This window comes from Aspergillus candidus, assembly GCF_002847045.1.
Source record: "Aspergillus candidus strain CBS 102.13 unplaced genomic scaffold BDW47scaffold_30, whole genome shotgun sequence".
Classification (NCBI taxonomy): domain Eukaryota; kingdom Fungi; phylum Ascomycota; class Eurotiomycetes; order Eurotiales; family Aspergillaceae; genus Aspergillus; species Aspergillus candidus.
In genome coordinates, this window is record NW_020194035.1 from 46,766 (window position 1) to 60,919 (window position 14,154).

The 14,154-nt window shown below is 52.1% G+C and overlaps 4 protein-coding genes across 4 annotated transcripts; 3 read left to right on the forward strand and 1 right to left on the reverse strand.

Moving 5' to 3' along the window:
• Positions 1 to 90: 90 nt before the first annotated feature.
• BDW47DRAFT_107607 (calcium/hydrogen antiporter) lies at positions 91 to 4,205 on the reverse strand. The gene is made up of 5 exons (XM_024813049.1): positions 3,604 to 4,205; positions 1,670 to 3,531; positions 672 to 1,604; positions 450 to 613; positions 91 to 384 (listed from the first exon to the last, which is right to left on the reverse strand). The coding sequence occupies exons 1-5, from the start codon at positions 3,746 to 3,748 to the stop codon at positions 108 to 110; spliced, it is 3,381 nt and encodes a 1,126-aa protein (XP_024670987.1). The 5' UTR covers positions 3,749 to 4,205; the 3' UTR covers positions 91 to 107.
• Positions 4,206 to 4,595: 390 nt separating this feature from the next.
• BDW47DRAFT_44348 (proteasome regulatory particle base subunit RPT6) lies at positions 4,596 to 6,405 on the forward strand. Its single transcript, XM_024819048.1, has 3 exons — positions 4,596 to 5,109; positions 5,180 to 5,855; positions 5,936 to 6,405. The coding sequence occupies exons 1-3, from the start codon at positions 4,875 to 4,877 to the stop codon at positions 6,192 to 6,194; spliced, it is 1,170 nt and encodes a 389-aa protein (XP_024670988.1). The 5' UTR covers positions 4,596 to 4,874; the 3' UTR covers positions 6,195 to 6,405.
• Positions 6,406 to 6,660: 255 nt separating this feature from the next.
• Positions 6,661 to 6,921, forward strand: BDW47DRAFT_107609 (uncharacterized protein). Its single transcript, XM_024813050.1, has one exon. It carries the CDS (start codon positions 6,701 to 6,703, stop codon positions 6,884 to 6,886), a length of 186 nt encoding a protein of 61 aa, XP_024670989.1. The 5' UTR covers positions 6,661 to 6,700; the 3' UTR covers positions 6,887 to 6,921.
• A 1,789-nt stretch (positions 6,922 to 8,710) lies between these two features.
• Positions 8,711 to 11,200, forward strand: BDW47DRAFT_44361 (uncharacterized protein). Its single transcript, XM_024819049.1, has 4 exons — positions 8,711 to 10,536; positions 10,595 to 10,642; positions 10,713 to 10,805; positions 10,864 to 11,200. Exons 1-4 carry the CDS (start codon positions 8,968 to 8,970, stop codon positions 10,912 to 10,914), a joined length of 1,761 nt encoding a protein of 586 aa, XP_024670990.1. The 5' UTR covers positions 8,711 to 8,967; the 3' UTR covers positions 10,915 to 11,200.
• The last annotated feature ends 2,954 nt before the right edge of the window (positions 11,201 to 14,154 follow it).

Sequence of the window (14,154 nt, forward strand, 5' to 3'; positions counted from 1 at the left end):
ATTGTTCGAACAATGGTACATAAGCCTCACGGCTACACATCACACCCTAGGAAAGAATCTATGAAACGTCCATGCTAAGAAAAAAAAAAAAAAAAAACGGAGCGACACTACGAGCTAGGCCCATAGGCCACCCCACTCCTGGCCTTACCAACAGTGTAGAACTTCTCCGGCGCGGCAGTGCCCAGAGCGAGAGTGTCAAAGCGGTTGATACCCATGCTCTCCATGTTGCTGTAGCCAGAGAGGAAGAAACCGATCACCACGACCAAGTATGTGAGCACGAGGATGGAGCCTTTGAAGTAGTTGCTCTTCCCCTCGCCGTATACGTACGACAGGAGGAAGACGCAGAGGATCACTGTTACCATGTCCCATTGGGGGAAGATGAGGCTGTTGCAAGGCGCAGTCAGTTGGTGTGGGCCGGCTTGTGGAATTTAGGGACTAAGGGATCTTACTTGAATGAATGGGACAGGAGGTCGGAGGGCTCCTTGAACCGTTCGTATAAGGCGCTGAACAGGACGACAGCGGGAATCTGTAATAGGCAAACTTGCAGCGCGTAGGCCGATCCAATTTCCATTGACAGGGCGATGTTGCCGTTGATCGCGAAGGAAATGGCATTCTACCGTCACACGTCAGTGTCAGCCATCGTAGGCGATCCTGTGATAGGGAGGTCTTACCAAGAATTCAGTCGTGTTGGGAACCAGGGCGAACAGGGTGATTCCAAGAAACTTTTCATCAATGTCGACACTCTCGAGGACGACGTCCACGGTGTTGACGAGGATTTCTGCGATGATCGCATAAAGGAGTGTTGCTCCAAGAAGGACAATTGCGCTCCAAGCTTTGCTCCAATTGGGGGCATCGTGGCCTCCGCTAGTAGGGCTTGGCTCCAGACCGTTATCGTCATGCTCTTCCAAAATCGCCTTAACAGGATCTGAGGCATTTTTGGTGGCCTGTCGTTGGACTGGCTGCCGAAAGGTTGGCTTCCGTTGGCGAGCCGCATCGCGCGCAGCAATTGCAGCTGCTGTGGCTGCCACTTCAGTCACCTGACGGACCAAGTGCACATTCTCCTCATCCGAGAAGTCTGTATACTTATCATATTTACGATGATCATCACCGTTTTGCGAGCGAGGAGGTACAAGGTACGGTGTTGTAGACTTGCCGTGCGCCACACTTGACTCAGCATAGTCTGTGCCATCTTCAGGAGTATTCTCAGGCAACCCAACTTGCTTCAGGGATTGCCCCAAGATGCGCTTGTACAGCTGCGACTCGCGGACCGGGCCCTTTGTACCAGAATGTCCACCGGTGGCACCCGAGGGCACGCTAGGAAGAAGAGGCCTCTGCTCATAGGATTCGTGGTTGTGTGCAAGGGCAACGGCTTTTTTCTCCTCAACCTCAGTAGCCCAGATAAGGGCAGCATGGGTTCGGAGAGTAAACCACAGGCCTATGACATACGAAAGAAACAGGAAGACGGCCGCAAACCATGAGAACGGTTGCACCGCTTTGCGGAAGAAACTGTCGTTTACAGCCGGGACTTGGGCAAAGTAGCATCGACGACAATCGTCACCGTCTGCTGATCCCGGTTTTGCGCAAGCATGGCAGTTGAGTTGGTGCTGCATAGAAGTCAGTCAACTACCAACAGAAGAGTAGAGATTGAGTGATATCGGAGTGGACTTACACTGCCGTAGATTTGATAGAAGAGTGTGGGTCCAAAGGCAGCGATTACAGCAAACATCAGCATGGTGGACGTGACGCCCGCAGATTTGATGTTGAATCGCTGAGTCTTGCGTTTGATCGCGCCAAAACACATGGACAGACCGGGAAGGAAAAGGATACCCGCAAAGATGCTACCGATGATACTGCCTTCGACGAGTTGCGCTTTGCCCTGAGTCAAGGCAACACAATAGAGGTAGACTTCCACTAGAGTTGAGAAGAAAGCATTGACGGCAGCACCCATTCCCATGGAGGACTGCGCAGAAATCGATGCAACCGCCTGCCCAATGAAATAGGCCAGTGGGATGATCGAAACCAGGGCAAGAGCGAAAACTAAGCCTGGGTGAGTGAGCCACGTTTGAATCTCCAGGGTTTCCCTTAGAAGAAAGTAGTCGACGATGACAAACAAGACGACACCGAGAAGGTTGATCAGAAAGATATTTGTCCCATCAACGGTATACTTCCAATAGCTGATGCCAGCAGCTCGATAGGTGCATAGGAGAATGGACGAGGAAGACCCAGGGCGCAATCGCGTGTACGACATGTCAGAGTGATAAGACAATGCCAGGGGGTGCCGCCGAAGATGGTCGAAGAGAGTAATGGTCACACGGCCCATGGGGATCCAGAAGACAAGCAACCAGCAGATCAGTGACACCATGAGCATCAGAGGCCCTACGAGAAAATAGAAGAACACAAAGAACACCACGCGGCCAAGGGTCCATTCGCCCCGGCCGAACAGGCGTCGTTTTGAGTGTCCCAAGGTGCCATCGCCAGAGGATCGCCTCGGACTCCGCCCAAGGAGGCTGTCTTGCTCACCGGTCGAATCAATACTGTTCCTCCTTCTCCCGATGAGAGACCGATTGCGCCGGGGCCCAAAGAACAGCCGGCCATTCTCCAGGTCACCATTCTGCCACTGTTCGTATTCGCTGATGCTGCGACCTTCGCCCTCGTCCTCTTCGGCGTAGTTTTCGTCCGTGTCTAGGCGAACGAATGAACCAAAGGGATAAAACAAGTACCAAGATAAGCCCGAGAAGACCTTTCCGTATTCCACTGCGCTGGGCGAAAAGGCGAAGATGAAACAGGCCACCGCTCCAGTAAGCGCAACCAAGGCAAGCCACCATCCGAAAAATACCGTCCAGAGCAAGTTCGTGAGGAAGAGCAGATTCCCCACTCGCCCTCCGGGGGACGAGTGTATATCGCCTTCCGCGGTTTTCTCCACAGAGCGGCTTTTCTTGTACAAAGCAGGCTTCCACAGCCTTATCCCAAAGGGGTGTGTTTTGTTGATAGCCTGTTGACGATCCTTGAGTGTAAAGCTCTCGGCGTCGCTAAGTTCCTCGTCGTCAACATCATCATCGTCAAGACCATCACCGCCACTTTCGCTGGTGCGATTCTCATCGTCGGACTGATCAACCGTGGGCAGTTCTGCAGCAGCTCCCAGTCCGGGATCGGAAAGTTCCAGTCCGCCTTCGTCTTCGTTCTCAGGCTCTTCTGGGACCAAAGTATTGATGCGGCTGGTCATGCTTCTCTTCAGATTCGAGCTTTCTTTCCGCAGCGGACGTATCCTCGGGGACGGTTGGGCAGGAGTAGAAGCCTGTTTCATAGCAATATCCTCCTCAACCTCGCGAACGTCATCGTCAGTGGAGAATTCCTGTCGTTTGAAGGGCACATGTCGCTTAGAAGACAACCGGCGCATCACCGGCGGTTTTCTCGGTCGATCGGATTGTAAGGCTGTGGTAGATTGAGAAGTGGTCACGCCGCCAGAGCTCTCGGGCTGATTCTCTTCGCGGAGTGTTTCAAAGCCCGCTCGTTCCGAAGGATCCAGAGTGCCTGTGAAGAGATGAAAGCTTTCGGTCAATTCCCCGATAGAGTAGACTTAGTATGATGGAAAGGTAGCCGTACCGTAACTCCTCCGGCTCTGACCCGCCAGTCTCGGTGCGCGAGCATTCCCTGGCGACGAGGTCTCACTTGTGGCATGCGAGGTTGACGGTGGATCGGAATGGGAAGTTCGTGGGGGATTACGGTCCCCTCCTTGATTGCTGGCCATCTCTCGGTCTGATGGTTTCTTCAGATCGTTTTCCTTAATCGCGCTCGTTCGAGCTTTCTTCCTTCATCCCCTTTCCACTTCTGGTGGCCGTATGATACCGGTGCGTCACGAAAAAGGACCAAGACGCGTTTGGTTCGCGATAGAGGAGACCAAAACAGATTGGCTGTCAAACCAGTGACCAGCAGATGAAGAAAAGGAACAAGGCAAGGGGGAGATGAACCTAAAATGGGGATATTTGGCAAGACCCCAAAACAGATGGTGTGCAGAAGTAGGGCCGGCAAAATGTGAAGGCAGAAGAATTTACGTAGGCGAAGTTACTCAGTCGGACAGGCAGAGAGCTCCATGCAGCTTAGTAGATCATGAGATAAGGGCGCATAGTTCTCCCCAGAGTCAGCTGAGACTGCAGCCGGAAAGTCACGAGCCCTATGGTCAGATGTCCCGGTGGGCAAGAAAGCACAATATAAATTTGAATCAATAAATTTTTACCCGGCGAATGGGCCACTATTCATATCCAGCTACCAATAAGTTTGGGATGTTAATCAAGAAGCCTGCATGGTGGATGAAGTGGGGAGAGATCAAGGGCGGACTGGGCGGCTTGGGTTGGTTCGGTACGGTGTGAGTAATGATGCCATACCTCCCTCGGTATCGACCACCTTGCTCTCCCAGTATGATATATGTGACCTGAAGAGTTGTTTCAGACTACTACAGAGGCAAAGAATCAATCAAAAACATAGATTCCACACATAAATCATGAGTGCGATGGCTGTAAGTGAGGGACTGAGGGTGTTCTTGGCGACTTGGCACTTGTTGATCAGCAAGTTTCCTTCACCGCCAGGCAGAAATGAACCGGAAGGCGGTGACGGTAGCACGGGCAGTACTCCGTTCTAACTGAGCTGAGCTAGTTGGACTGAGGCCAACACCGTCGGTGACATAAGATCCAGCTTAGGCACTTGCACGCCCGTCGGAACGAACCTCAACATCTCCCATTCAATCGTTCGGCATCATCCTTGTTCTAGGTTCAGTGTTCGAATTTTCCATCGAGACGCCCTTGCTGGTGTCAGTGTCTCCAGATTATCTCGTGGTACACGTGTTCCGTCGAGAGGAGCGGTCCTCTTAACCATTCGCCATGGCGCTCGACAATTACTATCGCAATAAGATCGAGAGCATGAAGCTCGAGATCATCCAGGGTCAGGCTGTTTTACGGAGATTGGAAGCACAGCGCAATGATTACAATTCCCGGGTGCGGCTACTGAGAGAAGAGCTGGGCTTGCTCCAGCAACCGGGCTCTTACGTCGGTGAGGTGGTCAAGGTGATGAGCACCAAGAAGGTTCTCGTCAAAGTACACCCCGAGGGGAAATATGGTGAGAACTAGTCCTCCCACGCTTCCGGTCATATTGGATTGGATTGCTGACTCGATTTGGGGGGACGCAGTCGTGGATATTGCAGATGGCGTCGACATTGCGAAGCTCACCGTCGGCAAACGAGTCGCCCTTCTCTCCGATTCTTACAAGCTGGAGAAGATGCTGCCATCGTCGGTGGACCCGCTCGTCTCGCTGATGATGGTCGAAAAGGTGCCCGACAGCACTTACGACATGATCGGTGGTCTCGACCAGCAGATCCAAGAAATCAAGGAGGTCATCGAGCTTGGACTGAAGCACCCCGAGCTGTTTGAGTCTCTTGGTATTGCACAGCCCAAGGGTGTGCTACTCTACGGCCCGCCTGGAACCGGTAAAACCCTTCTTGCCCGAGCGGTGGCCCATCACACCGACTGCCGATTCATCCGAGTAAGCGGCTCGGAGTTGGTGCAGAAGTACATCGGTGAAGGCAGTCGGATGGTTCGCGAGCTGTTCGTAATGGCTCGAGAGCATGCCCCCAGCATTATATTCATGGATGAGATCGACAGTATCGGATCCAGTCGGATAGATTCAGCAGGGGGTGGTGACTCCGAGGTTCAACGCACGATGCTGGAACTTCTCAACCAGCTGGATGGGTTTGAGCCCACCAAGAACATTAAGATCATCATGGCCACGAATCGCCTGGATATCCTGGATCCGGCCTTGCTGCGCCCTGGTCGCATCGACCGGAAGATCGAGTTCCCGCCACCGTCGTACGTCTCTATCTACATTCTGCATACCTGCTATTGGCAAGATTTTATGGTTTGCTAACGCTTTTTCTTTTGAACTATAGGGTGGAGGCCCGTGCGGATATTCTCCGTATTCACTCGCGATCGATGAACCTAACACGCGGTATCAACCTGACGAAGATTGCGGAGAAGATGAACGGATGTTCTGGAGCCGAGTTGAAGGGTGTGTGCACAGAGGCCGGCATGTACGCTCTCCGCGAGCGACGGGTGCACGTCACGCAGGAAGACTTCGATCTGGCGACCGCGAAGATTTTGAACAAGCATGACGACAAGGAGGTGGCTGTGTCGAAGCTCTTCAAGTAAAAGTACGGTTTTACTTTGAATGCCATGTGTAATAATAGCTTGTTTGGCTATTTGTCAACTTGGGACTCGTTGCATGCTTTTCCAGAATATACATTGACCGAATACCACCCGTACCCATATCTATGTCTCGAGTAGACGACCTTCAAGATGGCTAGGATACGTACGTGATCGGATGACGCTTTGTGGATTATCTCCGGGACAATCGTCCGATATGAGAGTATAGCTACGGAAGCAATATCAATTGTAGTAGTTTCGGTTGAGTAGCTCATGTTGGTGAATAGTCCAAAGAATCACACAGTCACATAAGTGCATGTGTGCACTAGATGCAGACAGTCAAGTTGCGGATCTACAGAGCTATCTACCAATTGATTTTATCTCTGGTCCAAGGATGAGAGTTATGAATTGATGATGCTAATTAGTTATGTTCGATCACAAGATAGAGTTCCCCGAGGTAGATAGTAGTTCTGTTAGGTGGTTGGAGGAGATGCTGCTTTGGGCTTCCATACATGAAGCCTACCTTAAATCCGTCCTATATTCGCACCACTGTCCGTCTTCTTGCCTATCCCATTCTTGGCAACCTTATCAATGACGACAGTCTTTCCATCCTGCTACGATCTGCTCTTACATACCTGCCAATTCCCATGACGATCATTGCCGCAGCAGCCATCCCCGAACCGCCCCCGGTATATTAGTACCCGACTATTGACCAAAGCATAGCCCCTTGAAGTCTCATGGAGACTAGGGTCAGTATCCTGATATCCTTGCCGATGGGCATGATAGTGTCTGCCACGTATATAGATATGCAGTAGTAGTATGTACGGTGCATAAAAGGGGAGCTTGGCAGGATGATGGGCAACATGGATGTTTATATTGTTGCTTGTCTACGGAGTTATCACTACTGTAGATAGAAAATGGTATAATAGGCTATATGCAGAATGACGGTCCAGAGGAGATGACTCCTCCGTAGAGTCCGAAGGAGTCTTCCTGTATTGAGCACGGAGTATGGATGGAGTCAAACGCCAAGTTGCCAAGATTATGCGAGTGGACTAATGGAGTCCGTCCTTGCACCATCTCTGTTGAGTTAAACTATTTTTGAGATTGGATTCTGTTGGTTGACCGAGGAATGGTCATCCTTATTTTAGGTTATGTGACATGTCTATATTCTGGATGGAGTACGGAGGAGAGAAAGAGTGATAGATTCCTAGACCACGAGGATAGGAACTACAATTTGACCCAAGTGACGGTCATGGTTTCTGTATCAATTCTTGATTCTTATCCTTTTGTTTTGTTTTCTTCTCTGACTGTTGAAATGGGACCAAGTATGGAGACTGTAGGGATAATTGAATACATAGATCGACCAACTCCATACTCCGTAGATACAGATAGATAAGAATCAACAGCCAAGACACTTTAATAAATCATGAATGTCATAGTTGATTCAGGATCAGACAATCAAGCAAAGAAATGATCCAGCTGACGTGTCGTGGAAGGAATCCGAGGCGCGTGACCGAGGATCCTTGCCTGGATTTCCAGAGGAAGAGGACGGAGAGTACGGAGTAGGATGGATACTCCGTATGATACGATGGATCCTTTGGGTCTCGGCTCGGGTGGGGCTCAATCCGATCGAATGACCTGGAAGTGGATCTGTTCATTCTTATTTTTATGGTTGCTGGAATTGATTCTTCCTTACTTACTAGATAACTTTGATATCTACCATACCTACTGATCCTCCATACACACTAATGAAAAAAAACTATCCCCACTCGGATCTTCGGAGTACAAAGGATATATCTACCACTCCGTATAGTCCTTGCATACTAACAACAATCCTTGTTGGATTAGGTCTGACAGAATTCTAAACTGCCCCGGCCCGTGTCTCATCATTGCTTCAATAGGTTAGTCGCCTGTTCTGCAACTCCGTCCATCGTACAATGTAGGATCACCGTTCCGGGTGGGCACATCTTTCCTCCTCCTCCTCCTTCTTCTTCTTTTCCGGTTTGGATCAACCGGCTGTGTTGGCCCACCTGGACAATTGGTTGCATCAAAGATGGAGAAAGAGAAAAAAAAAATAAATAAATAAAATTAGGAAGACGGGAACTAAAGGGAAAAGAATAGGGATTGTCACTAACAGGCTCAATGAGTGTTGGTTGGATTGGAACCATGAGGATCTTCAACCACCAAGTCCATTGAAGAAGCATATGGAGTATATATTCGTTCGGTTCACCGACTCCACCGTTCACCAACACGAGGTCTTCTAGAATTGCAATCAATCCCTTCCTTTCTACTCCATACCGTTCGATCCTCTCGGACTTGCTGGTTTAGTCCTTCCGTTTCCCATCACTCATGGTTGGTCCCCCTTAGTGCCAGGAGCTTATTATCCCCCGAGCTCATCCAGGTCCGTCCTTGTCATTCACTGGTCTTCCTCCCCCCCTGCTCGCTCCACTTGGATCGACTCGTCCTCCTTCCTCTATCCCCGTTTCGTTCCATTCTTTCTTCTTTATCCGGATCGCCACGTCCCCATCAACTTCTTCCCCACACTAATTTGTGCCCTTTTCGGTCCCAAAACACCGACCCTAATTGCTCCCCTTATCCTCTGATTTGTCCTCGTCCTGTCATTCGCCACACCCCCCCCGCAGATCCTCCCACTCGATCAGGAACTCGGTGAACGTTCTGCCAGCTGTCTTTATACATATACATATACATATATATATATATATACTATACTTCTCCCTCTCGTCGATTACTCGCCCCATTGTGCACCGGATTCTATATTATGTCTGACGGTGAACTATGGTCATCACTTGTCACTGCCATTCATCCCAGGGATATCAAGCTTAGCATGCCTATCGTCCTCCAATCGACCATTCACCTCTTGGAGTCGGAGCTGGCCAAAGCGAGGGCCGCCCTCCAGGAGATCCAACCCAATGTTGTTCCCGTATGTATGAGCGGCGATGAGCTCGCCGTTGGCGCCGTGGCCGCGTATCGCCAGAATCTCATCGGCCGTGCGCCGGATTTCTTCTATGGTTCGCGCAGGCTGTCTCCGAAAGAGGTCGGCTTAGTCCCGGTGGTTCGGGAGGTGTTTGCGGATGAGAGTGAGTCCGAGGGAGTCCAGACGCCGCCATTCCAATGCAGCGTAATCACGAGTCCGCCCAAGCCGACTTCCCTTCTCGATGTCTTGGGAAACAGTCTGGTTTTGGATCATATGGCTCCGTACCTCTCGACCCCGGCCCTGTTTGCGCTGGCATCCACCTGCCGCTTTCTTCACACCGCGGTCACTGCAACCCCCTACGTGTTTCGACATCTCGACCTGACTCGTTGTCGAGGTACAATGCTGTCAGAAGCGGAGGAGCAAATGGATGAGGACAAATCGGAGGATGAATTCTACTCCGCGCCGTTGCGGAGTATCTTTTCCAAGCTGGAGCGTAGGTCGATTTTGCAAGACGTACGCACATTGGTACTGGATGGCCTGTCGGTTCCGGCGGATTTGGTCCTCGACATTCTACTGAAGGATCAATTCAATGTCAACATTCTTTCAATTAGGGACTGCCAGCATCTAAACGAGCGCAAACTTATGCAGAGCATCCAGTACGCGGTCCGTCCCTCACGTCCCCAAGGCACCCCACGGGTGAAGGGGATCTATCTTTTCACCCCGGCCCAGGACGCGCAGACCGTCGTGCGGGCCAAGTATCGTGACTGGTGGGGCTCGAGGTGCTCTGACCAACCCACCGGCAACACGAATGAGGGGGATACGCCGTCTATGGACTGCTCCATGGACGGAGCCCCCAGTCAGAACGCGTGGTATAATCCTTCTGGGAAGCTTCTCCAACGAACCATTGACGAAGGTTGGGCGGAGACTCTGCAGAAGTGCCAAGGGATCATTGCGTTCGACGCTGTGCTCTGTCGCGGGCCACGGCACAATGTCGATCTTTATTCGTCGACGGTTTCGAGCAATGCCCAGCCAGACAGTCGATTGTTAGGGCCCGCAATCGCCACGGTTGCCTTGGGCCCTATTGGATGCGAGAACTGCCACGCAGCTCCGGAAGGCCCAGCGGTCTGGGGAGAGTCCCCGCATGAACACTTCCCTATGCTTACTCCCCTGTCATTCCACTCATCCTCCGTGGAGGTGGCCAAACGTCCGGGCCTCTATCCGGATGCAAACCCGGGTCTGATTGCCCGATGTGAAGAGTGCTTGACAGATCGTCGGTGCAATCGCTGCAACGCGTGGTTCTGCGATAGCTGTCTTCCCCACCCCGAGCGAGTGAGGACTCCCTTGACGCCACATCAGACAGCCGTCCGAAACCCGCGAGATACGGATAATATGGCAATGGCCCAAGCGCAAAGAGTATGGCCTCCCGACCCATCACAGCACCGTGGCATGGAGATGTCGCTGACCGTCACAGGGATTGGAGCTGGGCGTAAGTAAGGATTGCTGGGAGTGCGGGCCAACCGTAAGTAGTCACTTCAGGCCTAGTCACTTGAGGCTCGAAAGGTATACAGCGGTCTGACGAAGTCGTCTAGTGTTCAACCTGCAAACTGAAGTATGAACGAACCTGCCAAAACTGCCAAGGCGATTATTGTATCGAACATAATGACGGTTGTTCATCGACCATGGTATGTATCCACAACGCACACCGCCGTACCATCTGGATCTAACTTGGATCAATTCTAGTGTGACTGGTGCAACATTAGTACGCGCCATAGGATGAGAGAGATCTATTGATTTGGGAACAGAATCTGTTTAGACACTAACAACGGAGTAGTATAGACGGGTGGCTGTGTAGGGTTCAGTACAGCACATAGTTGGAGTAGTCGGGTTCTCCTTCGATCCTTCCTCTCTCCCCTCTTTTAGCCGATGGAGTATGCTATGGTCTCATGTTGCGTCATTTCGTTTGAACGAGAAGCAAATTAGCGCCGATCTTGCTATGGTCGTATGACTTCTACAAACATATAGTGTAAATTGCTGCCATTCGCTGAATGGTGTGTCTCATGGGCCATACGGAAACCAGGGCACGGATCCGCCATTGATCTGACTTTACGGATTCAAATGACATTCAACGGCCATGAATGACAGACAGTACGGAGTAGAATTAGGGTTCTATGCTCAGTATGGAGTAAGTTGATCAGATTGATCAGCCGGGATGAATAAGCGGGGCAGCTTCCAGAACACGCTAGGGGATTCTTCTCCAACTGCATACATCATCGAAAGTCCGCGGGGAACCCACTTCTACCATGAGTCGTACGCTTCGTCAGTGGCTTCCTGTTCGACTGAGCCGGTGATCGTTGATCAGAATCATGGCTAGCGACCAAGGTAACATACACTGGTCCTCACAGTTCACCGTCACGTCACCGAGTCAGACTCCAAAGCTCCCCGGAGACAAGATCACTCTCCCTCACTCGGCCCTCGAACAACTCCTCGCAGCTGCTCCACTCCAGGAGATCTCTCGCGCCCCCACTCGGAATCCTACTCGGTCGTATGCGAGCAATTTCGACCCTTTCAATTCGCACAATGCCGCCGAATTTCAAGCGCGCGAGAGCAGTTCGGACCGCCAGCATCAATTGCCCCACCCGCTGACGTTCCGCATCGTCAACCCGCGAAATGACCGTGTGGTTTATGCCGGCATTCGGGAGTTCTCCGCCGAGGAGAACGAGGCTGGGCTCAGCGGGTTTCTACGGAGTGCGCTCGGGATAGAGGATGATCAATTTCGGGCTGAGGATATCGAGGATACGTCTACCCAGGGCTCTGCACCCGCTGTTACAGTCCACGCAAGACAGTTGCCCAAGGGTACCTACGTCCGTCTTCGCCCGCTCGAGGCGGGCTACGATCCGGAAGACTGGAAAGCGTTGCTGGAGCGATACTTGCGCGACAACTACACTACACTCACCACGAATGAAGTCCTAGCGGTGCCCGGGGATCGCAACGAATCGTTCAGGTTTCTTGTGGACAAGGTAGCCCCGGAGGGAGACGGCATCTGTGTCGTCGACACTGACCTGGAGGTGGACATCGTGGCTTTGACGGAGGACCAGGCGAGAGAGACTTTCAATAAGCGTCTGGAGAAGGCGTCTCGTGCCCCGGGGGCCAAAGGTGGCACTTCTGTCGGCGGAGCACTCCGCCCTGGGGAAGTGGTGGCCGGTAGGGTGATGCCGGGTGATTATGTGGATTATGAGCTGCGCGAGTGGGATCGTGGAGGGACCATCGAAGTCGAAGTGGAGAGTGAGGATGATGCGAATGTCTATGTGTTCGCGAGTCCGCTTTCCCCTCGGCACAGGAGCCGGCCTAGGAAAGACTTGCATGTCTTTAGCGATTTCTACGGCCGGGAGCGCAAACGGATTTGCGTTCAACCGACAAACGTGGAGCTGGAGCAGGTAGAGGCGCTTTATATATCGGTTCACGCTTTTGCGCCGTTAGACAGTGAAACTGTCGACGCGGGTCAAATGCCACTCGAGTACAATCTACGCCTTGCCATCAACAGTTCAGGCGATGAAAAGGCTCCAGACCGTGAAAATGCCCCAGAGCATGACATGGACGATCACGACCCCGAAGACATACAGTGTAAAAACTGCCAGCAATGGGTCCCTCAACGAACACTGGTGTTGCACGAAAACTTCTGCCTTCGAAACAACATATACTGCGCGCAATGCGGGAACGTGTTCCAAAAACGGTCACCAGAATGGGAAGCCCACTGGCATTGTCCGCACGATTCATCCTACGGAAACGATGCTCCCAGCAAACACATGCACGATGTTATATTCCACACCCAGACACCCTGTCAAGACTGTGGGTTCGAGGCGAGCAATATTCCCAATCTCGCCCAGCACCGCACAACCGAGTGCCCCCGCAAACTCATCCTCTGCCAATTCTGCCACCTCGTGGTCCCCCAACAAGGCGAGGGCGACCCCGACCTACACGACGCCGAAGTGCTCCTCTCGGGCCTCACACCGCACGAGCTAGTCGACGGCAGCCGGACCACAGAATGCCACCTCTGCAACAAGATCGTCCGCCTCCGCGACATGCAAACCCACCTCCGCCACCACGACCTCGACCGCGTCTCCCGCTCGCCACCCCGCGTCTGCTCAAACCAGAACTGCGGCCGCGTCCTCGACAGCCAGCGCAGCAAAACGTCCAACGACACCCTCGGCCTCTGCAACATTTGCTTCGGCCCCCTCTACGTAGACACACACGACCCGGAAGGAAAAGCCCTCCGCCGCCGCATCGAACGCCGCTATCTCTCCCAAATGATGACTGGGTGCGGCAAAGCCTGGTGTCGCAACAGATACTGCAAGACAGCAGCAACGCACGGATCGTCCGCAGGAACCGACACGCCAGCCCTCCCAACAAGCGCAGCGGCCATTCTAGCCACCGCCCGACCTCTAATCAATGCCCTCGATCTGGACCCCAAGAGCGTCTCCCCCAACACCGCCCCCTTCTACCTCTGCACCGACCAAGCGGGCCAACAGCGGCGTATCATCGCGGAGTTGATCGCTGCGGAGGGTCCTGGCGCGGGTGGGAAGGCGTACGATCTCCCGTGGTGTATTGCAGCTGTTGAAGCTGCGGGAGGAGATATCGAGAAGAGCAGGGAGTGGTTGGAGAATTGGGCTCCGGCTAGGGGGGAGAGTGCCGGGGGTTTCAAGTGATGTGGGTGATTAGGATACAGCGTTGATATATGTATGACATAACATATGGCATGCTGTTGAAGCAAGTGATGTATATAGACAATAGAGATTTAACCAAGCTTGAATACGTTGTATAGTTAGCTGGTTAGGTATAAATGATGGTCATTTTCATGAAATCATATATTGATTACAGTACGCGCCAAGTAACAAGTAACGAAGTAACGAAAAGTAAAGTAAGTAAAGTAAAGTAAAGTGAAAGGTCCACACAGAGGCGTCGTTGGAATATACAGTAAACAGTGTCAGGCTCTAACAAACACCCAGACACAAATCCTTCGCAGTTGAAAGCGCA